The sequence below is a fragment of the Mandrillus leucophaeus genome, unplaced genomic scaffold (genome assembly GCF_000951045.1).
Source record: "Mandrillus leucophaeus isolate KB7577 unplaced genomic scaffold, Mleu.le_1.0 Scaffold823, whole genome shotgun sequence".
Classification (NCBI taxonomy): Eukaryota; Metazoa; Chordata; class Mammalia; order Primates; family Cercopithecidae; genus Mandrillus; species Mandrillus leucophaeus.
In genome coordinates this window covers 30,707-57,634 of record NW_012108953.1, presented here as the reverse complement: position 1 = coordinate 57,634, position 26,928 = coordinate 30,707, and the positions used below count along the sequence as shown (strand labels likewise).

Genomic DNA, 26,928 nt, shown 5'->3' with positions numbered 1-26,928 from the left:
GGGGGAGAGATTGAGAATTTAAATGATGTTATGAAACAAAAGGCTTTGGATACTGTTGAAAAGCTACAATCAGTACTGTTTAAAATGCTTATTTACTCACTATTACAATTAACCTTTATAAAGCAGACATCTTTTTAGATGGGGCTTTTTTAAAAAACCATTTTTATTAGTCCTTTTTCTGGTGATAGTAAGATGACTAGATATGAGCCCAGTTTAAACTCAAATTCTTTCCTACTTTCAGTAAGAAAAGTAATTAACATTAACATTTCAGTGGAATTGCAAATATATTGCCCTAGCTTACTCAGGGAAAGGGAATTACCAGCTGGCGAAAAAGCAGTAGAATAAAATGTAGTCGGGCGTATCTCACATTGAGATTCTTAGGTGGGGACTCTTTGAAACAAATCTCAAACAAATTTTAAAATCCGGAAGATGTCCTCTTTTCACAGTCATTACCGTGGAGGCCCATTTTCTTGTCCTAATGTAGCTGCCCTTGCATAAGGAGGAATGTTTTTTGTGTCTCTTTCTCTTTCCCTCCTTCTTTCCTTCCTTTCTTTCCTTCCTTCCTTTTTTTGTTTTTAATTGCCTTCAGTGTTTGCAGCACTCTTTTCAATGGCTTTGGTAATGGCAAACTTTGATTTTTTGAAGTTGAATTTTATTTTGGGAAACAGCCAAAAGGCATATGGAGTCATACCTGATTAATAAAATAGGTAAGCACTTTGGGGAATTCTGTTTTTGCTAAAACATAAACTCAAACTATTAGGCACTGAGGCTGATTTTATTGTATATCTCATGAACTGCCTTTAAAGAAAATGTCAAAAGGAACATTACATAAAAGAGTTGAAAAGTGGCAGAATTGAAATAGCTAGATAACTTCCTAAGGTGACTTTGAAGAACACTTTTATTGATTTGAATTTGTAAGTCCTATTATTTTGTTTCTTGGGGGCTTTTTCCCTTTATTTTGCAGTTTTATCTTATGTATTCAATATAGTTAAAGTTCTTTAATTTTAAAAAAATCTTTAGGGTACTTTAGTAGCACTCAATCTTTGATTTGAATGTCTGTTAGTATAGTACTATATATGTGGGGATGTACCTGTACCAGTTAATAGAGCATGTAGTTAATAGAAGGTGGCAGGGTGGTAAACCTTTCTCCCCCTGCATAATTGAATAGTTTTAAGTGCCATTTGAAATCCTGAATATCCAAGATTGGATTCCAATAACTGAGTGGCCTGAAAAGCTTTGCTCTCAGCAGCTGCCAGTGTTTATAAGAGTTATTTCACTACTTATCGCTATTCAGATTCACTGTGAATTTAGGTAGTAATTTACCATTGCGGAAGGGGCAAGCTCTGCTTCTGATAGTATTGTGATACTATGGTTTTGTTTCCTTAATGGTACGATTCTTGAGGTAGAAAAATTTAAAATACGTGGTATAAGTCAGTTTCATGAATTAAATTCCCCAGATTTAATGATGCCAGTTTTATTCCTGGGATGCTTACGCTATAACTCCCTAAATGCTTCATTTAATACTTCGGAAATGGTTGTTCTCATAGGAACTGTTACTGCAAAGTCAGTAATGGCTCTGGGGCTGAAATTTGCTTTCTTAATTGTAATCCATTGTCGTTTGTTGTCATATTTCCTCAGTTTCTTTAAATATGTCACACCAAGGACTGGTTACAGAAATACTGCAGTGCATTATCAAATCTAAACCTACTGTACTTTCTTTCAAATGAGCTTTTAAGCATGTAAGTAGCATATATAATGGAAGCAGTATTTAGAGTGTTTAGGTAAGAAAGGAATTACTTCCATACTAGAGTATTTTACAGCTTTATGTGATCTCTTAATTGTCTAAATCAGAGATTCTTGGGTACTTTCAAATTCATTTTAATGTACCATAGCCCTTTAAAAATTATAAATAAATTTAGGCAGTTTGTTTTCAGAACTGATTGTGAGAATTTCAGCGTACTATTTAAGGTAAGTAGTGCCATACTGGGTACTTCTAAGCTAGAGTCAGCTTGGACTTGTTGAACCACGTGACCACCCAGGGCTTCCGATAGAGCACGTTTTTAGCTATTTAAAATAATTATCATGCTGGACCTGGAGACCTTTGAATAGTCCATAAAGTTAATTACACCTTGAGACACACCCCCTGCTCAGCTACTCAAGTACCGTATCCACTTCACAATGTTCCTTTGTTAACAAGATCTATGTGGTTGAAGTACGCATTATAGTAATGTGCAATTCATTGTGTGCAGACATTTCCAAAGTAAGATAATAGTAGTAATTACACAGTAAAAGAGTTCAGGCCTTTTGCGATTGTTGTGTAGCTAGGATAGGAAGGCTTTGTACATTCGATATGTTTTTGCATACTTTGGGTTGGTTCTACCTGATTATGGTACTAAAGTATTTGAGTCCTCTGCACTTGTATCATTTGATTGTTAAGACTTTACATTGTTGACTGGGTTCCATGATTTATAAAAAGATTCCAGAATCTTTTGTAACTATTTAAAGGTCAGTAGCTAATGATAATCAGAACTAATAATAGATGCTTGCTTATGTGCCAGGTATTAGTCTCAGCTGTTGATGTGTTAGTTAAACCTCTCAACAAGTCAGTGAGGTGGAGACTTTTATTATTTTATAGATGAGGAAGCTGAAGCTAGGAAAGGTGACCGAGGTCCACAGACTAGTAGTAAGTGGTAGAACAAACTAGACAGACAGGTACGTAGGTAAGTGGATAGAAAGAAATAGATAAAGAAAAAGAGATTTAAGAGTAGTAGAAGGTATCAGTAAAGGATATAATAGCTGACTTCCTGCCTGTTGTGGTCTAGGCATTATGTTGGGCTGTGTGGAAACAAAAATGTATGAAACTCAGGCCCAGTCCTCATGGAAATCACATTTGGTCATGGATTGCCCTGATATAAGTGTAAATAATTAATGATGCAGTGTGAACATTTTATAAAATAGGTTGTGCATAAAGTCTATGAAAATAGACTGAAGGAAGGAATCCAACTTGTGGGGGAGGCAGAGGTGAAGGGATATTCACAGAGGAGATGGCTTTTGCTTGAAGATGACCACAGTGCCCTTTGAAGGTGGGAACCATGTATTGTTCAACCTTGTCTCTCCAGACCTCTAGCAAAGTGCCCAGGATGTCATGGTTGCTCAGTAGATGTTGGATGGTAGGTGGTAGCAGTCTGGCCAGATGGGTGAATGTTGGGGAAGAGCATTGTAGGAGATGGACATATCTGATGAAAAGCACAGAGGCAGTTAAGGCCATGGTCTGCTCATCTGCAGCAGGGCTGTGTCCTTGGGAAGTAGGATGTATGGGAGCATGGCCACTGTGCTGCATCACATATCACTCTCCTTTTACTTTTAGTCTCTATTTCCAGCATCCTCACTTCACCTGCTTTAAATCATATTTGTAATTCAAAACCCTGATAAAAATTTCTCACTTCCTCCATGAAGTTCTTTCAACAATTGCCATGCACCCTAGTCTCTTCTTTTTCTAGTCACAGTCCTTTTTGTTCCTGCCGCTCATGTGCCTCAATGAATATCTCAGTTGTTGATTTGATCTTTACAAATTGTATGAATGTATTAAATTATCACATGTACCCACCCCCAAAATATAACAGATTGCCTGCAGTCACCTCTTTGGTTGTTGTTTTCTTTTGTTAAATAATTTCTTCGTTGTTCTGTCTTCTTGGAGTGCAGAGAACCTTAGGATTCATTTGCTACCCTTCCTGTTGGTACAAGAGGACATGGAAGCCCATTGAGATGAAAATAATTGTCCAAATCACGTAAGCAGTTAATGACAGGCCCAGGACTGAGTCCATGGCTGAGTTCTGTCTCTTATACACATCTAGATGTGTATAAGAGACAGGAGTTATTTCACTACTTATCGCTATTCAGATTCACTGTGAATTTAGGTAGTAATTTACCATTGCGGAAGGGGCAAGCTCTGCTTCTGATAGTATTGTGATACTATGGTTTTGTTTCCTTAATGGTACGATTCTTGAGGTAGAAAAATTTAAAATACGTGGTATAAGTCAGTTTCATGAATTAAATTCCCCAGATTTAATGATGCCAGTTTTATTCCTGGGATGCTTACGCTATAACTCCCTAAATGCTTCATTTAATACTTCGGAAATGGTTGTTCTCATAGGAACTGTTACTGCAAAGTCAGTAATGGCTCTGGGGCTGAAATTTGCTTTCTTAATTGTAATCCATTGTCGTTTGTTGTCATATTTCCTCAGTTTCTTTAAATATGTCACACCAAGGACTGGTTACAGAAATACTGCAGTGCATTATCAAATCTAAACCTACTGTACTTTCTTTCAAATGAGCTTTTAAGCATGTAAGTAGCATATATAATGGAAGCAGTATTTAGAGTGTTTAGGTAAGAAAGGAATTACTTCCATACTAGAGTATTTTACAGCTTTATGTGATCTCTTAATTGTCTAAATCAGAGATTCTTGGGTACTTTCAAATTCATTTTAATGTACCATAGCCCTTTAAAAATTATAAATAAATTTAGGCAGTTTGTTTTCAGAACTGATTGTGAGAATTTCAGCGTACTATTTAAGGTAAGTAGTGCCATACTGGGGACTTCTAAGCTAGAGTCAGCTTGGACTTGTTGAACCACGTGACCACCCAGGGCTTCCGATAGAGCACGTTTTTAGCTATTTAAAATAATTACCATGCTGGACCTGGAGACCTTTGAATAGTCCATAAAGTTAATTACACCTTGAGACACACCCCCTGCTCAGCTACTCAAGTACCGTATCCACTTCACAATGTTCCTTTGTTAACAAGATCTATGTGGTTGAAGTACGCATTATAGTAATGTGCAATTCATTGTGTGCAGACATTTCCAAAGTAAGATAATAGTAGTAATTACACAGTAAAAGAGTTCAGGCCTTTTGCGATTGTTGTGTAGCTAGGATAGGAAGGCTTTGTACATTCGATATGTTTTTGCATACTTTGGGTTGGTTCTACCTGATTATGGTACTAAAGTATTTGAGTCCTCTGCACTTGTATCATTTGATTGTTAAGACTTTACATTGTTGACTGGGTTCCATGATTTATAAAAAGATTCCAGAATCTTTTGTAACTATTTAAAGGTCAGTAGCTAATGATAATCAGAACTAATAATAGATGCTTGCTTATGTGCCAGGTATTAGTCTCAGCTGTTGATGTGTTAGTTAAACCTCTCAACAAGTCAGTGAGGTGGAGACTTTTATTATTTTATAGATGAGGAAGCTGAAGCTAGGAAAGGTGACCGAGGTCCACAGACTAGTAGTAAGTGGTAGAACAAACTAGACAGACAGGTACGTAGGTAAGTGGATAGAAAGAAATAGATAAAGAAAAAGAGATTTAAGAGTAGTAGAAGGTATCAGTAAAGGATATAATAGCTGACTTCCTGCCTGTTGTGGTCTAGGCATTATGTTGGGCTGTGTGGAAACAAAAATGTATGAAACTCAGGCCCAGTCCTCATGGAAATCACATTTGGTCATGGATTGCCCTGATATAAGTGTAAATAATTAATGATGCAGTGTGAACATTTTATAAAATAGGTTGTGCATAAAGTCTATGAAAATAGACTGAAGGAAGGAATCCAACTTGTGGGGGAGGCAGAGGTGAAGGGATATTCACAGAGGAGATGGCTTTTGCTTGAAGATGACCACAGTGCCCTTTGAAGGTGGGAACCATGTATTGTTCAACCTTGTCTCTCCAGACCTCTAGCAAAGTGCCCAGGATGTCATGGTTGCTCAGTAGATGTTGGATGGTAGGTGGTAGCAGTCTGGCCAGATGGGTGAATGTTGGGGAAGAGCATTGTAGGAGATGGACATATCTGATGAAAAGCACAGAGGCAGTTAAGGCCATGGTCTGCTCATCTGCAGCAGGGCTGTGTCCTTGGGAAGTAGGATGTATGGGAGCATGGCCACTGTGCTGCATCACATATCACTCTCCTTTTACTTTTAGTCTCTATTTCCAGCATCCTCACTTCACCTGCTTTAAATCATATTTGTAATTCAAAACCCTGATAAAAATTTCTCACTTCCTCCATGAAGTTCTTTCAACAATTGCCATGCACCCTAGTCTCTTCTTTTTCTAGTCACAGTCCTTTTTGTTCCTGCCGCTCATGTGCCTCAATGAATATCTCAGTTGTTGATTTGATCTTTACAAATTGTATGAATGTATTAAATTATCACATGTACCCACCCCCAAAATATAACAGATTGCCTGCAGTCACCTCTTTGGTTGTTGTTTTCTTTTGTTAAATAATTTCTTCGTTGTTCTGTCTTCTTGGAGTGCAGAGAACCTTAGGATTCATTTGCTACCCTTCCTGTTGGTACAAGAGGACATGGAAGCCCATTGAGATGAAAATAATTGTCCAAATCACGTAAGCAGTTAATGACAGGCCCAGGACTGAGTCCATGGCTGAGATAATCCATGCTAGCTAATGTTCCTCTTGTTCTTTCGAACTCTGTAGTGAGTTTGTGGAGGTGAGGGACTGGGTATCATACTCACTGTGGGTCAAATAGCCGCTCAGGAACATTTGCAAATGAAAGAATGAATACCACTTGGCTTTCTGAGTAATATAAAGATGATGTGGTTTGCAGCCTTAATAAACAGCTCTAGCAGACTAAACATATTGATAGTAAGACTTCAACTGTTAGACATACTCATTCAGAAATAATATCAGAAGATAACTGCTGAGCAGAATTTTCATGTTAAAACTGTTTCACTAGGAGTACTGGTACAGGTCGGTGTTAGACTCATTACTGAAAACTCAGTTAAGGAACTCTTATTAGCTTTACGTATTTCTGGCAGATTAAACTTAGATTACTTACTTTTAAATTGTTATTGGAAGTTAGTCTAAGTTAGTTTCCAATATAAAATCATTGTCTTAATTGAATAATTCTTGCTTCACAATAACCTAATTTAGAATGGAAATTAGATTCCAGGGCGCCCTTGTAATTACAAATTGAAAAATCCTTTTCTGACTCAAAAGGAGGCTTACTGGTGACAAATTCCATTGTCAGCAACATTCTCATCAGAGGCTCAGATGAGGTGGTGCCTTCTGACGCATTCTTAAGTGGGTAATGGGTGGAAGAGTTAGGTATGAGGTTATTGCTAAATATGAGCAACTGTGAATTATACAAGATTTATTACTCAGAAACCAACAGAGTAGACCCTTGCAATTTATTGCTTTAACATTCATGAATTCAGTTGTTTGTGAAACAGTGACCCGGAGGATCCATGCCATGTAGTGATTTGTCATTTGAATCAGGTGTGCTATGAAGCCCCTGTGCAGGAGAAAATCACTTATCTGGTGACAAGCCAACCGCCCAGTTGTTTTTAGCCCATTATCACATAGGTAGGGAGTCATGAACTAGTCAAAACTGTTTTCTTTATAAAAGAAGGCCTGGTGATGGGAGTGCAGAGGAATAACAAGGTACTAGAAAGTGATGGTTCTTTACCAAAAAAACAGAAATCTGGAGCCAGTTAAAAAGCCGGCATGCGTATTTGGCAATAGATTGAATCTCTGAAATGCATAGTCCAGAACCAAGAAGAGCAATTTCTGGAAATACCTCAGTGAGTGTACTGGCCAATAAAAAATTTCACTTTCTGGGGCAATTATGATCTGTGGCATTGTACAACAGAGTGTTTGCAAAGACTTCGGGACTTTTGTGGAAATTCTGAGTCTACTTTGTTTCCATCCCTTTTTTATAGGAGGCCCAGTAATGATATCTTGACTGAATTCCCTTTTTGAGTTACAATCATTAATCTTGAAGGTCATTTGAGATGTCTCAAGTCTCTTACTTAAGTCTTTGAGATCAAGTAAAATCCCTAGCGTGTATCAATAGCTACCTGTATCAAACATTGTGTGTGTTTTTTAAAGACAGAATATCTGGCTATGGGATTCCCTTAGCCTCTTTGGAAGAAAGTATCTTGAATAGGGAAGATAGTGAAGAACTGGTATGTCCAAGTCGAACTAGGAATTAGAGCAATAGCCTAGATCCTGGAGCTCAGAAAATGGGCAATAAGTCAGGGACAAAAGGTAGCTTCTTAATCTGTTGTTAAAAATCACTTAGAGTACAAATTCACATTGAGCCAGTCCATCAAGCTCCCAGTATCACTAAAGAAAACCTGTGGTACTACCACTCTCCCTTGTTTATATCTGACCTCCCATGAGGCTCCTTTTTTTGTATGGGTAGTGCTTTCCCTATTCGAGGCACATTTTTATGGTTTTTAGTTATAACATGGACAAAGGATAGCATTGACATAAACGCCAAATTTTAATAAATGACTTTCCTGGGAATGAGAGTAGCAGTGACTTTAAAAATGGTAAGAAAATGGGCAAGCACAGTGGCTCACGCCTGTAATCCCAGCACTTTGGGAGGCTGAGGCGGGTGGATCATGAGGTCAGGAGTTGAAGATCAGCCTGACCAACATGGCAAAACCCCATCTCTACTAAAAAATACAAAAATTAGCCGGGCATGGTGATGCGTGCCTGTAATCCCAGCTACTCAGGAGCCTAAGGCAGGAGAATTTCTTGAACCCAGGAGGTGGAGGTTGCAGTGAGCCGAGATCGTGCCACTGTACTCCAGGCTGGGCGGTAGAGTGAAACTCCGTCTTAAAAAAAGGAAGAGGAGAAAATGGGGAAGAAATAGAGAAGGCTGGCTTCATCCTCCTCATTTGCGAGGCAGGAGATCTGCAGTGCCTTCACAAGACTAGGCAGGCAGACGCATCCCCTCAGTATAGGGACAGAGTCTTTCAACCATCAGCAGGAGATGTTTGGGTAATTCACTTCCCTCACAACACCAAGGATCAGAACAAGAGCAGAAAAGCACTGTTTGAACTGTGAGGAAGCCATGCAGCATAAGAGGGTCTTGTAGACAGCAAGCTTTCAGAGGTGGGAGCCATATCGAGCCAAGGCCTGAAGCAGACACACAACTTCCACATGAAGCATTCTACCATCTTTCATGTTGAGAGACCCTGTCTAGTCTTACCAGCGGCTCTCATTACTGAATGGAGTGAAATCCCATAATGCCATGGAAGAGCTTCTACTTTTCTCTGGCTGGACTTCATCTTCTGAATGGGTTAAGGAGATCGCCAGAGGTCTAAACTTATGGGGATTCAGTTGTTGCAGAGAAGTCCTTATAATATGGGGAGGCCCTAGGTTGTTCCTCATGGGCACTGTCTCTGTCTAGGGCTCCAGCTCCAAGACCCTTGGTGTACAGACAGATTGCCTTTGTATTCCATCTCGCAGGCCTGCCCTCCCTCCCATTCCTAGCCCATTTGTTCACTCTGTCTCAGGGGGCGAGGCTCCGCCTGTGTGGGTGGGTAGCCTATCAGCACCTGGCCGGTGGACAGCACTACAGCTATTGTATGACCGAGAGTTGCTCTTCTGACCTTTCTTAGCCGCTCGACTAATAAATAAGTTATTTTTGTCTTGGTTTGGTTTGTATATTTAGTTGATTTCATGATAAAGGAACTTTGTAGTCAAACACTTTTTCAGCTAGATTCTAAGCAATTTTAAATATTATGTAAGAGATCAAATAACCATCAGGGAAAGATGCAAAGACTGAAAAATGAGAAGGTTAGAATGATGACTGTGTGTTTTGATGGAAGCAGTGCAGGATTCCCCAGGAGACTGGGCTTCCGGCCCTGCCTTGACATTCATAGGTAAATGACCCGTGGGCAAGTCATTTGGCTTTTCCAAGTCACTTTTTTTTTTCTTTACTCGTATCTACAAATTTCTGACTAAGACAACTTTTTTTCTCCTTTGACAAGTAAGTCTTGTAGACAGAATCATTCCCACATTTGTATGTAATATTGATTCCCCTATTCTCTTGTAATTAAAGCTTCAAATCTCTAATTTATTGTTTTTGTAGGAAGGATTAGATTGATTTGTTGAAAATTCTGAGCTATAGAATACTGCAAAAGAAGCCTGGGCTTTCTCCTTAAAGTTCATATGTACAGAAAATCTAGGCTTGTTGAGAACAAAAGGTTTTCTGTACATCATTGTTTTTATTAAAATGCACAACTTATTATAGTGTCTCTTATTTAGCAGTTGGTTGTTAAATATTCCTGGAGTTAATGAATACGAATCTTCCAGGTTCTTGTAACAGATAGATATAGAGCTTTGGTAAGAAGTGTACATACTGCTTGAGTGTTTCTCAAGTGATTCTTCAGAATGCTTTACTTACATTCACTCTTAAGGCAAAAATACTTCCATTATTCTTACAGTTCATTGTCTTAGGAAACTTGTTGCAGAAGTTTCTGATTGTCCCCATATAGATGTGTTCATTCTCCTCTTCTTGCGTAGATATAAAATGTTTAAAGATACAGCCACCCAGAATAAAGACACCCTTGAGAGAGGTGTGGCCACGTGACTGAGTCTTGGTCCTTGAAGTGAGCGGAAATAACAGTGCACCTTTTCCCATAATGCCATTTAGAGTTGCGCCTTCCCCTTCGACTTCTCCCCTCTCCCACTGGTTGGAATACCATATGGCCAAGGGCTGCACCATAGGGATTGAGGGCAAAAAAGCTAAAAGGAACTTAGGTCCCTAGCACCTGTGTGGAGCCCAATCCCCACAACATTTATGGAATTAAATTTCATGACACTCTTACTGCACATAACACAAATTCCCAATTACTGGCGTGTGGCTTTGTGAGAGCTGTTTCTCCATAATCTGTTGAGACTTATTTGTGGAATCATGATGTCCTGTGACGTTTGAAAATGGAAGGGAATCCTGGAATATGGGAACAACACTGACGCAGGGACACACTGTTCACTTTGGCAGCAGTCATGATCTCTTCTTGCTGTGGAAGCCTCAACAGTTTGCCTGGTCCCTCTATTGCAGTCCTCTCTGAATTCTCTCAGGCTCGAGATGCTGGGGCTCTGTGTGGGTTGCTGTTTGGTATAGAAGAGGATGAGATTGGCTGGGATGACTGTTGTTCAGGTCCATCAAGCCTGTCGCTGTTCTCTATACCTTGAGCCAGCTCTACTGTGCTAAAATGTATAGAATAGACCAGCATACAGAAAGAGAGAAAGCAGCTGTTTTTAGAGGGAGGAGAGAAAATAGTAGAGCTTACAAGAGACTGATGTTTGTAAGTGGATATGGTATAAAGTAGTAGTTCTCAAAGCACAGTACCTAAATAGCAGTATCAGGAGCCTGTGAATTTGTTCGAAATGCACATCCTGAGGCTTCACCCAAGACGAGCTAATTTAGCAACTGGGGGCAAGATTTGGCAATCTGTGCTTAGAAAAGCGTTTGGCTTGCTCAAGTTTTGAGAACCAATGGTCTAAAGAGTGTTGGGAAGTCTGACAGTAGTAGTTACAATGGGTGTGTCCTGATGGGAGTCCTGGGATCAAAAAGACTTGGACTAGAAGTAAGGGACCAGGTGAGGGAGCATTCCCTTCAGAGAGAGTTGCTAAAATAAGCTGGGATTCTCATGATGCTCCTGAAAGGAGTGTAAGTACTGCTCCTGTGTTTGGGACCAAGGGTGTATCTAGCCTTAGACTTCTATTCCAGCACATCCCATCAGCCAGATGCGCCAAAGTTTCCCCATATACAAACTGTAATGCTTAAATTGCCGGTATTTTGAAGTAGAAAAAGGTGCTTATAAACTCATGCTGACTGTGATGAACAGGGAGTACTTTTTCCTCCTACCTCTGCTTGGGAGACTGAACCCCATCTTGCCCTGGAAGATGGCTTTGAGCCAGAAGCCAAGCCCTTTAATGGCTACGAAGAGGGAAAAAAAGTATGATTTCCATGTAAGGGCTACCAAGAATATAAGTAACTATTTAATAAATTATTTGTTGAAATGCCTTTTCTATTTTGGTAGTTGAAGTTTGAAAAATGTTTGGAGTACTATAATTATCATTTCTGGGAAAAAAATACACATTGCAGTATTTTTGTTTTTGCTGTAGGTCAAGTTGTAGTTCAGGATGGAAAGTAAACACATCCCTTTGCTCAGCTGCAGCTCACATATTTGTAGTCTCTGGGTGCCCTCTTGGCGGTCGTGGTGGATACACAAAGGACACAAACGGCATAGAAACGCGGGGCTCCATGAGGGGCTTGCTTCAGTGCGAGTCTGATTAGGAAGTTTGCTGGAGCCAAAGGAATGGCCCAGAAGGGTGGAGATGCCTTCACAGAAGGAGTCCTGGGACCGGAATGAGGCTGTTCTCAGAGGCATGCCCACCTCTGGGAGGGGTCTGCAGAAGCACTTTCTCACCAGGGAGAGCCTTTATGGTATGGGTATAAACATTGGGACGTCTTTGTTTGTTTTTGGAGGCACTCCTTACCATTATATGCCATCTTGTCAATTTGACAACTTTGTAAACAGGGCCCGTCCACACATCTTGAATGTAGAAATAGCTGAGAACAGTCTCCAGGAGAAATTACCTATATAAGGCTGCTTCCTTCCTTCTCTCCAGAGTGGAGACAATTTATAAAGAGAAAGTAATGGAAGCTGACAGAGAAACAGCACTTGAAACTAAAACTTTTGGCATGCAAGAGGACTGTGTGTGTGTGTACCTATGCCTATGAGTGTGTGTCTGTGTTTCAGAATCAACTTTACCTTAATGAGTCATAGCAAGCATGGAGTGATTACATCTGTGCTCTGGGACATCGTGTTAGATGTTAGGTTTAAAACAAACAGAGGAGAAAATATAAAGACCTATGAGTACTCTGTGTGTGTGTGTGTGTGTGTGTGTGTGTGTGTGTGTACATATAGATATACACATATATGTATGAAATGTTTTTATACTTACATGCTTTATATTTTACATAATATGAAAAAGTATATATTCTTTTACTCTCCAAGACAGTCTTGTAGAATAGATATATTTTTGCCCTGTACACTCTATTCAGCACCCTCTTTTTATTCTTGCTATATCATTTTAATTACATAAGTAAAGTCACTTTCAGAAATCTCAGATCAACACATGATATTCTTTGAAGTCTTTCTAAAAACCTCTGAAATCCATATGCCACCTCGGGGACTCAGGAATTTATTGACAGCATCACTGATAATACCCTTGTTTTACTATTCCTTGTCTTTAAATCACATAAGATCACACTTTCTACACACTACTAAAACTCTAGAGTGTTGACAAATACCTGAGTTTTAAAGGAACATGACTGGCTGCTCCTTTAATTCAGCAAGCATTTGTCGGTCTTCCTTGAAAGAACAGGAACTGAGCATCCTTGGAACCTGACCACATAGGAAGGGCTCTCAGAACATCTGGCTGGAGTATGTTCATAGGAGACACCCACAAGGGCCAGCCCCTCATTTTACAGATGAACACCAGACCCTTCACTCTGACATATTTAAAATCTGACATTTTATTATGTACTTTTTTCAAATTGCTGTCATTGTTGCACAGAGGAAGAACCAAGTTACCGCATCCCTTCCTCCGTGGAGGAAAAATTGATAGAGGTTTTATTTGTTGTTCTAAAATGGTTGCCACCTTCCGGTAAACATCACCTGGGGAGTTCTTAATTTCTAATGTTTATGCCTCTGTGACATTTTCAAGCTGTTATAAAGAGTCTTCTTAAAATGTTGCTGAGCTGGCTATACAAATTTAGTTCATTTAATTTTCCTCGTTAGTCATTTGTCCCATTCTCTAATAACTTTTATGCCTTTTTTGTGGGTCAGTGTTTATGGCAAAATGTGTTTGGTGGGGGATGTATTCAGAGAAGACTGTAGTTTATTAGGTAAAAATTAATCGTTTTGAAACCAATCTTTAGTTCTTTGTACATTTGTCTAAACCATCCTTAGGCCTTATTTTACTGCCACATTTAAAAAAAATAAATTCATTGTTACATTTTGAAATTTGTTATGGTGTGTGAATATATAAATATAATTATTTGAATGGGAAATTTTTCTGCGACTAAGTTGGATATATTTTTCTGGTGTGAATTAACAGATGAAATAAAATGTCTCTGGACTCAGTAAATATTTGAAAACTGTTTTAAAATTCAGTAGGATGCGAACAGGCCACATTTGGCATCTGGCTCTCCCACTCCCAAAAAAGGCAAATCCTGGAAGCTGCTCTGAACTTTTTTTCTTCCTCCCCGGAAGCTCTGACTTTTCCAGGAAGATTCCAGGGAACGCTAGTTGGATCCGATTTCCTAAGACTTAGAGCAGCTTAAATCCCCTGGGAGTGTGGAGGATGAAGGAGTTGAGGGTCCCTAGAACAATGGGTCAGCATTGACTGCACATTGGAGTCAGCTGGGGAACTTTAAAAAAGAAAAAGTACCGATACCACGGTCCCACTTCCAGTAATTCTGTTTAATTGAAATTGGTCTGGGGTGCACTTTGGAGCTTTTGGATTTTTAATCTTCTCTGAGGGTTTTTAATGGGCAGCCAGGGTTGAAAATCATTATTCTAGCACTAAATTTTCAAACTATAGAACGCATGAGAATCACCTCTAGGGTTTGTTCAAACCCAGATTACCGAGCTCCACTCCCAGCATTTCTGATTCTGGAGGTCTGGTGGGCCTTAGAATTTGCATTTCTAGCAAGTTCCTTAGGAGATACTGATGCTGCTGGTCCAAGGATCATTGTTTGACAACCACCACTTTAGAGCCGTTCATCTCAAACTTTACTGTGCATCTTGCTAAAATGCAGATTCTGATTCAGTAGGTCTGGAGTGAGGTCTTAAGTTTCTGCATTTTCAGCAAGCTCCCAGGTGATGCTGACGCTACTGGTCTAGGGGCCACACTTTAACAAATCTAATCTAAAGCATCATTATCAACGCAATTCCATAATATCCTTTGGGAAGAAAAGACGTGTGGTTCAGGAGATTCCTAGAGGCACAGTGGGGCCCAATATATGCCTTAGACCTGGTGGCAGGCAGAGATCTGGAGGGCTCAGTGTTTCGTTGGCACTTGGCCAGCTGTGCCTTGCCAGGGTGTTTGAACATGCCCTTGGCGAAGCTGTACTGTCAATAGGGAGCTTCATTGTAAAGATTCTCTGTTTGCTTAGAGTAAGGCAGTGGTTCTCAGGCCCAATTGCACAATAGAATCACCCTGGGAGCTATTTAAACAAGTACTAATGCCCAGGCTCCTCCTCCAGAAATTCTGATTTAATTGGTTTGAGGTGGGATCCAGACAGTGGTATTTTAAAAATCTTTGTGAGTAATTTTAATGCACAGACAGGGTTGAGAACCACTGAATTGAAGAATCATGGTATAGTCTTACAGATCATTTTTTTCCCCCTTTATATTTGGCTAAGTTATACTCCACTGTGATGCAAACTAGCTTTATTAGGTAGTCAAAAACAATTTAATATGGCATTTTTGACAAACCACCAAGAAAAGACTCTGAAAAGATTCCATCGCTGTTAAATCCTAAATTCAGAGTCTAAGAAAGTGCTGGGAAAGTGCAGTGGGTGTTTCTGAACAAGCTTGAAATATGAAATATTTCTGGGACTGTATCAACAAGTCTAATTTTTTCCCCTTGGGGTTATGATTGTGCGGAACAAGTCTTCACAGCAAAGCTTGCCAAAAAAGGTTATGATAAAATCATGGAATGTGTATGAAAAGAATTCATAGTGTAACTTTAAAGGAGTCAGTCTCTAAATTTAAAAACTTAGTGATGACATACGTATTACATTTGTAATAGAAGTCTGAAGAACAAAGTAATCCTGAATATAAGAAAGTTCCTCCTTTTATCACATGATATCTCTAAGGCCAAGGAACAAGTGAAATAGGACAGCCAACAAGAAAGTAATAAGGATACGCTAACGACCCTGAACCTCTTTATCTTTGCAAATTAATTTTTTCCTCTGTATTTAAGAAAAATGTAGCTGCAGTTGAAATTCTTCTTGCTTTTGGCATTATGGACTAGTGGGAAAATCGTGGGCTTTGGCAGTTCTGCGACTAACTTTGTGACCTTGGCCAAGTTTCTTATCCTCTCTGGGTCTGAATCTTCATCTGTCAAGTAGAGATGAAGATATAATCTCTTCTTCACACAGGAGTACAAAGGCACGTGAGCATGAGCAGAGGCATGCCCCACACGTAGGAGATGCTCAATTAGTGGAGATTTCTTTCATTTCTCCAGCATGACCATGGGAATTTAATGCTTAATAAGAAGCATTATCGGCCGGGCGCGGTGGCTCAAGCCTGTAATCCCAGCACTTTGGGAGGCCGAGACGGGCGGATCACAAGGTCAGGAGATCGAGACCATCCTGGCTAACATGGTGAAACCCCATCTCTACTAAAAAAATACAAAAAACTAGCCGGGCGAGGTGGCGGGCGCCTGTAGTCCCAGCTACTCGGGAGGCTGAGGCAGGAGAATGGCATGAACCCGGGAGGTGGAGCTTGCAGTGAGCTGAGATCCGGCCACTGCACTCCAGCCTGGGTGACAGAGCGAGACTCTGTCTCAAAAAAAAAAAAAAGAAGAAGAAGAAGCATTATGCATCAGAACATTTTTCTTGTTGGGTCTTTATTGGTATTTTCTGCCTATTAATTGTATCAGTTTAGATTCCTTCTTAATAATCGTGAAGTCTGTTTTTCCACTTAAAAGAGTAGGCCCTTTCTTCTTGTTTTAGAGCCATCATTTTTGCCATTCCCTGTGTCTGGAACACTCTTGCTTTGTTTTTTGTGTGCTTTCTCCCTTCTTTCATGCAAGCCTCTGTTCCGATGCCCATGTCAGAGATACCTTCCTTCACTGACCTGGCTGACACATGGCACCCGTATCACTGAATATGCTACAAAGCCTTTATCACCGCCCGGCACTGTGCTGTGTAGCTCTTGATTGCCTGTCTTCTCCAGAATCGTAATTCTCAAGGTTGGTCTCCCTGTGCTACTGAGTGACCGAGGGCCCCCATGATACTCTAGGCTGATACCACAGCTACTCCAGGGCTTTAGATTATAAAAGACATCAGAGGGAGGTGTGGGAAAAACAGTGACCCCAGACTCTTCGCTTGACTTTGTGTTCTACATACTGAATTCCCTGTTATCAAATGTAATCCAAATTTGGGGTCCTTCGAATTCCCCAAAGTAGCTTGAACCGCCCAAGGATTGTCTCAGGATAGCTGTGTATCCCACATGAGTGTGTGGAGGTGTGTGTGTGTGAGAGAGAGACAGAGAGGGAGAGAGAAAGAGAATATGAAGAGATTTTGAAATAGAAGTTTTCAGTGTCAGATGTATGGGACTCTACAAAATTTAAATAGAAACAATGGTAATCTGCCAATATAATTTTTATCTTCTTTTTTTTCCTCTTACCACGAGTAGTTTTTCATTTGCCTTTGTGTTTTATTTAAATCTGCATTTAAGCAGAAACTCTTGCATGCATTTGCTTCTTGTAGATCATGATTGTGTTAGGTTGGTGCAAAAGTAACGGCAGTCTTTGTCATTACTTTCAGTGGCAAAAACCACAACTGCTTTTGCACCAACCTATACTTTCTTGACATATCGACCTGAAGAGGGCCTAACAATGGCCAAGATCCAGTTATACACATTAAAGTGACTAGGATTGATAGAAACTTTCCAGGGTTATGGTAAAAATCACTTTATATTGGGTGAGCCTGTCAATATTTTAATACTAACTTCTTAAAGATTATTAAGATGATGAAACCAGGTTATTTTTCCATAATTATTTCTGTTGCAAATGATGTTGTCACTTTGATCTTTCTGTATCTGGGCAGGCTTTTTTTCTTTTCTTAAATGTCTGTTGCAGCATTGTCAGTGAAACCAGACATAAAATTTAGTTTAAGTATTACATATAGATCTATTAGACACCATAGGGAAAGAGTCAGGAGCGACTTCTTTTCAAATAGGTAGAATTAAAAATGTAGAAGTAATGTCAGAAAAACCTTCTAATTGATGGAGTGGCTGTAGTTTTATCCTTGTTTTCTCCATGGAAGAAACTTGGAATAGAGACAGAGAAGAATAAATAAAATCTAATGGGAGAATTTATAGAAAAAGTCTGAAAAAAAAAAAGGGTTTCAGAAAAACAGTTCCTGATGTTATGGTACTTGTATTATATTTAAGTGACAAACTGGTGACTGGTTCGGGGCAGAGGAAGATGTAGGGTGAGTAGGGATTCTAGGTAATTTATTGAAAGGGGAATAGAGGGTTGAAAGAAGAGAAAAAGGAATGTTAATTACAAAGTAAGAAAGATGGAGACTTTGGAAATCTAAATTATTTGAAAGCATAACTTCACAATTTGAAGGCTTGAATCTTATGCCTGCTAGTCATGAAGTTAAAAACATAGCTTTGAAAAATTAAAGTAAGTTCTGGAAATTTGAAGAGAAGTTACTGGCTTGTAGTAGATTTTACAGATCCCTCTTGGAAATCAGATAAAAAATGTGAGGTATAGGTAATCAGAATGTCATAATTAAGCTTGATTTAATAAATATGCAAGATTATATGTAATAAACAGAGGATATATGTTCTTTTCAAATACCCATCTATTTTTAAATTGGTTATGAGGCCACACATACATACACACATGTGCTAAAAACCAAAAACATACAAAACTCAGGAAGTTAACAAAAGTAGGGAATTGTACAGCCTACATTCTCTGGCAACCAGGCAGTAACACTATAAATTAAAAAAGAAAGCTCCCCCAAATCTCCCTATGCAGAAATTTAATATCACTCTTCTAAAAAGTCGACATATAAATTACTTAGCAGCAAGTCACATTGAAAACAATACATATGAAAAATCAGAAGATAACCAAAGCAATATTTGATTGAAGTATTCAAAGCATAATTAAAATTGTTTGTATAATAACTATAAGAAATGTGTGTGTTATAAGTCGGCCAAATAGAAATGAACCGAGCATTAATCTTAAAACACTAGAGGAAAACTAACAAAATCATCTGAAAGATAAAGAAGTAAGAGATTCAGAAACTTAAAAGGACTGGCATAAAGTACAATAAAGAAAGCTTGGTCAATAAAGTATGAAATGAACTTGAAAATCTAGATGGATTATATACTTTTTGCTAAAATGCAAGTTAGGAATAATAATTCTAAAATAGGTAGGACACCTGAATAATAACCAAAGAAGAAATCTGCCCCCTCCCCCTTCAAAAAACATACTGAGTTCAGATAATTTCACAGGTGAGTTGTATGAAAACATCAAGGAATAGATAATTCCTGTGTTATTTGAATGGTTTTACAGCAGAGAAACAGGTAGAATGCTAAACAGCTCATTAAAAGAGTTAGTGTAGGCCGGGCATGGTGGATCATGCATGTAATCCCAGCACTTTCGGAGGCTGAGGCGGGCGGATCACAAGGACAGGAGATTGAGGCCATCGTGGCTAACATGGTGAAACCACGTATCTACTAAAAATACAAAAAATTAGCTGGGCATGGTGGTGAGCACTTGTAGGCCCAGCTACTTGGGAGGCTGAGGCAGGAGAATGGCGTGAACCCGGGAGGTGGAGCTTGCAATGAGCCGAGATTGCACCACTGCATTCCAGCCGGGGCAACAGAGTGAGACTCTGTCCCAAAAAAAAAAAAAAAGAGTTAGTGTAACTTTGAAACTAAAATTGGATAAGGCCATCATAGAGAGAACTAAAGATGAACAACTCAAGTTTATAAATTTAAAAATCTTAAAATGTTAGGAAGTCAAATCCAACAAGATCTTTAAAAATAGAGTTTATTCTTAGAACACAAGGATGATTTAAAATCCAACTGATTATATTAATAAACTAAAGAGAAAGCCAGTGTGATCATCTTGAGAAAAATTGAAAAGCATTTAATAAGATTTAACCTGCATTTTTAACATTCTTACATCCCTGCTGGTTGTCAAACTCTGATCGACGACTGTGTCTTTGGTAGCCTACCCTATTCCGCTTTTATTACAAAGGCAGCTCTTAAGAAATAAATCCATCTCTTCAGGCTTGAACCGCAAAACACACGTGAAGAGGTGACAATGTTGGGGCTGTCAAAAAGAACTTAAAGAGTGGGATAACTGGCCGGGCGCGGCGGCTCACTCCGGTGATCAGTCCCAGCACTTTGGGAGGCTGAGGCAGACAGATCACAACATCAGGGGATCGAGACCAGCCCGGCCAACATGGTGAAACCCCATCTCTACTAAAAATACAAAAATTAGCTGGACTAGGTGGCGCGCGCCTATAGTCCCAGCTACTCAGGAGGCTGAGACAGAAGAATTGCTTGAACCCAGGAGGCGGAGGTTGCAGTGAGCTGAGATTGCACCACTGCACTCCAGCCTGGCGACAGAGCAAGACTCCGTCTCAAAAAAAAAAAAAAAAATGTGATAACCAGCAAGAACTAATATGTTGGGTTTTAATGGAAATGTTTAATCGAAGCATATTTTCAAAATTCTGATTATTACATACTAAATATTTTATAAAATAAAAATGTAATAGAATATGATAAGAATATGTTAATGACAGCAAATTAACAAGATTAGGAATTAAGTGCTATTTGCAATCAAAGTCACAAAGCTTTTCTTAATTATAAAACAATGTGTTTGCCAGATAAGCAGTCTACCAAATGCATTTTACAAGCTCCAGCTTAATCCACATACATTCAAGATTCACCTTCTCCTCCTCAGCTCTTTGATTTATTCTCCTCTATACTGACAGGGTTCTGAGAGTGGAATTCCTTATTAGTTATCATGTCCTGTTTTCACGGCAGTTCCTTGGGGGGTTATACTATGAAAGTGGGCTAGATGGATTCTCTGAGACTCCTGTTTGACCCAAGCACTTGTGGCATATAGGCTGTAGCTCCCATGAGACACGCAATGAGATAAGACTGGGTAAGAGGGAGCAGGGATGCAGCTAACCTGGTAGCTTTAACAAAAACCACATTTCTGATAGGGAAGGAGCTGTGTCCAGAGAAATCAGCTGATTTCTCAGGATCACAGTAGTGATTCCTGAGACAGGAGGCATATTATTACAGAGGAGCATAGCTGGAACCAGATGGACCAAGTTTCACATCACTATTTACCAGCTGTGTGACCTTGGGCAAATAAATCTGAATCTCAGTTTCATCATCTGTAAAATGGAGCAAATAATAACTCACCTTCTGGAGTTATTGTGACATGAGCACATGGCATGTGTGTTAATGAAGTCTGCTCTTAGGACACAGGCTGTTTTATTTTCCATTCTGCTTTAAGCTGCTTATTGGATATTGGCATGTGGGTGGTAGCCACAGGGAGGGTAGAGGCCTGCAAATGAATGTTTCCCCTGAGTGAGGCACAAGTGCCATGAAGTAGTCTTCTCTCCAACAGGAAAATTAAGTGTAGTCATGAGGTAGGTGGCAGAAGGAAGGCAGCATTAAGACTCAACCCATTTCATCTCCTCCTCCAGCACACCCTGTGCCTAGCTGTGGTAAATAGTGCTAGCATCTGTCTTCTTCCATATTCTTTCTTGCCAAGTGCCTTTCTAACCTCCTCCCACGTCTCCTTCCTCCCCAGATATTGTGCACCTTCCTGTTGTTGCTCAAGTTCCCAAAGTCCTATCTTTCTAAGACGACCTTTCTAAGACCTGTTTTTCTGAATTATTCTCTTCCTCTTTCTATATAATCAAAGCTCTAATTTGTCTCCTAGTGAACACTACAGTCTTGAAAATGGCATAAGGGTTCTAAATGACCAGGTAACCAGGTACCCCTGCTGCTCATCCAGCCTCATGTCCTGTTTCTCCTCTCACTTGCTGTGCCTCAGCCACACTGACGTTCTTACTCTTCCTGGGACACATAAGCCTGCGTCAGCAGTTCCTTCTGCTGGGATGCTCTTCTCCCAAGTATCTCCATGGCTCGTCCCCTCACTCCTCCAAGTCTTTGTTCAGCCATGAACTTCTCAGTCATGCCCATCCATTTTCACCACGTTGTAACTGCTACCCCCTTCTTCTAAGCATTCCAATTCCCTCTTACTCTGTTCTTGTTTTCCCCTCATAGCACATATCACCCTTTACTACTATATAATTTGCTTCTTTATAATGTTTGTTACTTATGTTCTGTCATCCTCCACTACCGTATCAACTAATGAGGGCAGGGACCTGTGTCTTTCCTCTTTACTGACATATCCCAAGCTGGTTCTCTGTCAATGTTTCAGTGAATTTACTAGAACTGTAAGTGTGAAGGGTCTCCTGTATTATGTCTTAAGTAGACAAGAAATAGATAAGGAAGAGGAAAGATACAGCAAGGTAGAAAATGACTAGAGCAACAGGCATGGTTTTAGAAAGAGATCCACTGCTATGATATCAAGACCTGAGTGGACTGTAATGAGGAGACCTGGATTCTTTAAGTTTACCAATGACCTTAGCCAGGTCACTTAAGCTCTGGGGCCTCAGGTTCTTTATCTACAAAATGAGGAAACTAAACTAGGTGACCTTTTGGGTCTTATCCTACTACACAATTCTCTGTTTGGGTTTTACTTTAGGAAGACCAATGAACACTTACGGAAACATTGCCTGGTACTAACTGGCATCAGTTTCACCTAATGGCTCCTGAACTCCCTGTCTCCCACCAAAGGTCCTGGGCTGTGATGATGTCTTTTAGTCTATTTCCATCTTTTCCTCAAGGGCCTTATGTTCGTATAGGTCTCTTAAAAGTGAACCCAAGAAGCTAAACTGTGGACTGGGGTTCCAGAAGCCAGGACTTTGCTCCCCCGCTGTGAAATCTGAGTAAACCCACCTTGTTTTATTTTTCCCGTCTCTAAAATTGAGATACAGCAATGGGTCAGCAGATAATATTAGGGAGAGGGGAATAAAGTGTGTTTGATGGAGCTTTGCTAGAGATAGAAACACATCAGGTGCCATTTTAGGAAATTACACAGAAATTTGACTCATTATCCATCTTGCTTAGCTGCCACATCATAATGTCACAGACTCTTAATAGAATGCCACTAAAACTCAAGAGTGCGCAGGTAGAGTTCCTCCATGTTGATTGTCATACACATTGTCTCCAGTTTCTGAAGTAGCCATGATTTGCTTGTGTTTTAAGGTACGCTGTTTTCAAAGAACAGCCTTTAAAACTCTTTGGAATTCAAAGACCTTTCAGTTAGTCAAGGAATGGGTCCAGTTTTCAGATTCTCCATGCCGTGGGTGCATCTTCCCTTCGCCTTTCTTCATTTTGGTCATTGCTCTAGATGTTCATTGTTTAACACAAGTGGGTAGGAAGACGGAGAAGAAGGGAATTTCAGGCTCATATTTTGGTGTCATGGGCAGATCTTGGGTGAGGTTTTCATTGTTAGTTAAACTAAGTTTGAAGGTTTACACTGAATTTCTTTCCCTACCCTCATCTTTGGCTGCTTAAATAGATCATCAGGACTGTCTGTTCTTCTGTTGAAAGTGCCCCACACTGCCCTGGGCATAAGCTAAATTCTTTCTCTCCCATTTAGAAGAGAAGCCAGATTGCTCCAAGGCCCGCTGTGAAGTCCAGTTCTCTCCACGTTGTCCTGAAGATTCTGTTCTGATCGAGGGTTATGCTCCTCCTGGGGAGTGCTGTCCCTTACCCAGCCGCTGCGTGTGCAACCCCGCAGGCTGTCTGCGCAAAGTCTGCCAGCCGGGAAACCTGAACATACTAGTGTCAAAAGCCTCAGGGAAGCCGGGAGAGTGCTGTGACCTCTATGAGTGCAAACCAGGTATGCACGAGCTCTGTCTCAGCAGCCTCGTTCCTTTGCATCAGAGGGTAGCAGATCCCTCCTCAGCCACCCCTGGCCTCTCCTTCCACATGAAGATGGGCCTTCTCACCGGTGTCCTCTGAATCTGCCACTTTGGGCTAATGGCAGCTTGACTTCTGGCCTTGTAGTCAGAGAACCAGAGTGATCATCCACTAGGTACATAAGCACCTTCAGGTAGTGAGCGTGTCTTTTCCTCTTTTCTTCTTTTTTTCCTTCAAAGTATGCTTGACTGGGGAGGTAGGGTTAAAATTTATGGTACTATGGCAATCTGCTTCATTTCCCCAGAGAAGGTCAGAGACCTTATTTGCAGCTATATCTGCCACTTTGAATTATTACATTTAAAAACAATCATCATACATAAAACAGAAAGTTATTTTTAGATGGATACATGCATCAAAATGCCAGAAGTTTCATAATGCAACACTCAGCCCCAATCTTTCTCTTTGCCAACTCCCCCCCACATCTGCCCTCTTTACTTTATAGCATGTGCCAAGTCATCTTTGACTGTTTACTCACCCTCTTTGCCAACATTTGATGTACTGTTGTGTCCCAGCTGTTTCTTGCTTTATATTATTTCTAACATCCTTGCTCTTGTGGCAGCATTTCCGATGTGGTCTGTGAACACTTCTGAGTTATAGTGATTTCCTCTTCGCAAGTTTCTAATCATCGGCCAGTTGTTTTTTTGTTTGGGTTTTTCTTTTTCTTTTTTTTAGACTGCTAGATAAACACTCCAAGCAAAGTGATCCCTTGTCCATCTCTTGAACTATTCTGTCAATCAGAAATGCTTCTGGCTAACTGTCACCATCCATGTAACCACTGCTGGTTTAATTCCTTCTCTGTCTTCATTGTAACTCTTAAATATCTCATCCCCACCTCTTTCCTTACACAGAAAATTTGAGGAATATTGCAGTTCTGTAACAGTAACTGGAATAATATGCCGACACTAGGACTGGGCTTCTGGAAGCAAGGAGACTTTGGAAATTTGTCAAGAGCTAGTATTTCATTTAGGGACTCCAAAAGCAGGTAAATGTAACAATAAACGGTGCCTCTCTGTTTGCCCCCTTTCAGTTTTCGGCGTGGACTGCAGGACTGTGGAATGCCCTCCTGTTCAGCAGACCGCGTGTCCCTTGGATAGCTACGAAACTCAAGTCAGACTCACCGCAGATGGTTGCTGTACTTTGCCAACAAGGTTAGTTTGCCATTAGTTTGTCAAGTTTTTTCTCCTCGTTTGTTAGCATCATCTAAGGTACATTTTGAGCATGCAGTTTGTTTTCCCATGAGAAACCTAGTCCTTTCCTGTTTCTCTGGAAGAAATCACTGAACTGTTTGCATTACTTGGTATTTACATATATCTTTCCTCAGATCAAAACCAGGTGTCATCAGGTTAAGTCATTAACCCTTATAGATTCTTTCTATAAGGGTGCCTGTACACTTTCGAGGGCTGGGACCTATATAAGCAAATATGCCCCTCTGTATGTAGATAGGGAGGCAGGCAGTGAGGTGTCTGTCAAGAGTAGGCACATCTTTTGATCCTCTGCAGTGAATCTTGTAGGTGCTTAAACAACATGTTCAGTGTGATGAAACATTGCACGCTTCATAGCACCGCTCCACAGGGACCCTTGATGTTTGGAGTCACACGGCTGCCCAGACCCATTTCTTTCTGAGGCCCAGAGGAGTCTTCATTCTTACAGTGCTGTCCGGAGTAACAAACACGTCTCTCTTTGGCTTGACTGGTGGGAGGAGCCACTGTCATTTTAACCCTAGTAGCAGGGCATGCACTTAGCCCCCTAGAACTGGTTTTTCTCTAGAACATGAGGATCTCTGGGTCCTGTCCTTTATAGTCTACAAAGCACCACCATAGAGCTGTGCCTTCGTACTTGGCTTTGGGGAAGACTGTTCTTGGAAGTGTAGGGTTTACAGTCTGTTTCCCCCGCCCCCCACTCACCCCTCTTCTCTGCCATGACCTCCCTTCCATCTTTTGCAGGTCAACAAGCCATCTTTATGACTAAGTCATCTCATGTTTTTCAGCTTTCGTTCTACATTTAATAAGATGAGTTAAAACTGTGCCCTATTTAACTCAATTTCCAACCTCTTCTTCCTCAGTCCCAGTGCCAGGCATTTAGCTTCTAGGTTTGTTGCATGAGTACTTGTGATTATGCAAATGGTTTGATAAGATAGGAGTATATGTGGTCCATAGGTAAGGTAAGTATCAGTTATTTGTCCATAATTGAAGAGACATCCAGAATTTGTTCTGATAATTACTTTTTCCTTCTTTCTTCTCATAAAATAAGTTAGATCCTTGGTATCTCCTAGCCTTTGTTCTGTCAAACCTAGGATTCTCTAAGACCTGTCCTTTATACTGTATCATAAAACAGATGCAAAGATTTTTGTGAAGATAACATACATTGGTGCAGCAACCTCCCTATGACATTAGAATGTGATAATTTATGTGCAGATGCTTAGGAAGGGTTGAAATATTTTGCAAACATAAGGTATTACTACTGATCAGTGAAGGAGATAAATGGAGCATCACTAACAGTAACAGATGTCCCTTCAGGGTCTTCCTGAAAAGGAAGATGGTACATTATATTGGAGAACCTAATTAATCAAAACTAAGCCAGTTGTTAACGAGGAAGTCCTTTAGTGAGGAAAATGGACAATTCTCAGTTCACTATTATAAATGTCACATAGCATCCTCTGCACATAGGAGTCATGGTCCGTTATTTTTTCAGTCACTCTAGGGGGTTGAAATTGGTAGAAGCTACAGGAAGGTATATTTAGTCTCAATTTAAAAAGGAACTTTCCCACAACTAGTGGTGTTCTGTAGTGAATTGGCTGCTTCCTGAGGCAGACAGAGCTCCTTGGAGCTGGATAGATTTCTTTCCGTCTGGATGGCCACCTGCCCGGAATGCTTAGAAGAATTATATTAGGTTGGAAAGGAGGTTGAACTAGATGCCTTCCGTTTTATCCTCAAGCTTCTGTGAGTCTAGTAAATAAAACTTGAAGATGATTATTACTGTATTGACATAATTTTGACTTTGGCATTCAAAAGCGAAGAATGGCCAGAGTTAAATTTGTCTGTAATCAACACATCGAAAACATAGAGAAGGAAGTCATTCAACATCCCACTGTAAATTATTTGCAGAGAAGAGATAGGTTCTCACAGCTCTTTAGTTTCCTGTATGTCAGATCATCAGTGACCCATACTCATCCCCTGCTCATTTGTTCCCTTTGAACAGGGTCTCCTCCCCCAGCTCTCTCACAAGCCCTCTGCCTTTGCAATTGCCACTACCTCTTCCTGGGCTCCCTTGCCCTTC

General features: G+C 40.2%; 1 protein-coding gene across 1 annotated transcript in view; it reads left to right on the top strand.

The window, feature by feature from the left end:
- Positions 1-26,928, top strand: part of LOC105530468 (cysteine-rich motor neuron 1 protein-like) — a gene marked incomplete at its 3' end in the record, with an annotated part of 88,544 nt that overhangs the window by 41,487 nt on the left and 20,129 nt on the right. The window contains exons 4-5 of the mRNA XM_011968035.1: positions 23,330-23,572; positions 24,680-24,800. Of these exons, the coding sequence (XP_011823425.1) occupies positions 23,330-23,572; positions 24,680-24,800 (364 nt within the window). The remainder of the gene's footprint in view (positions 1-23,329; positions 23,573-24,679; positions 24,801-26,928) is intronic.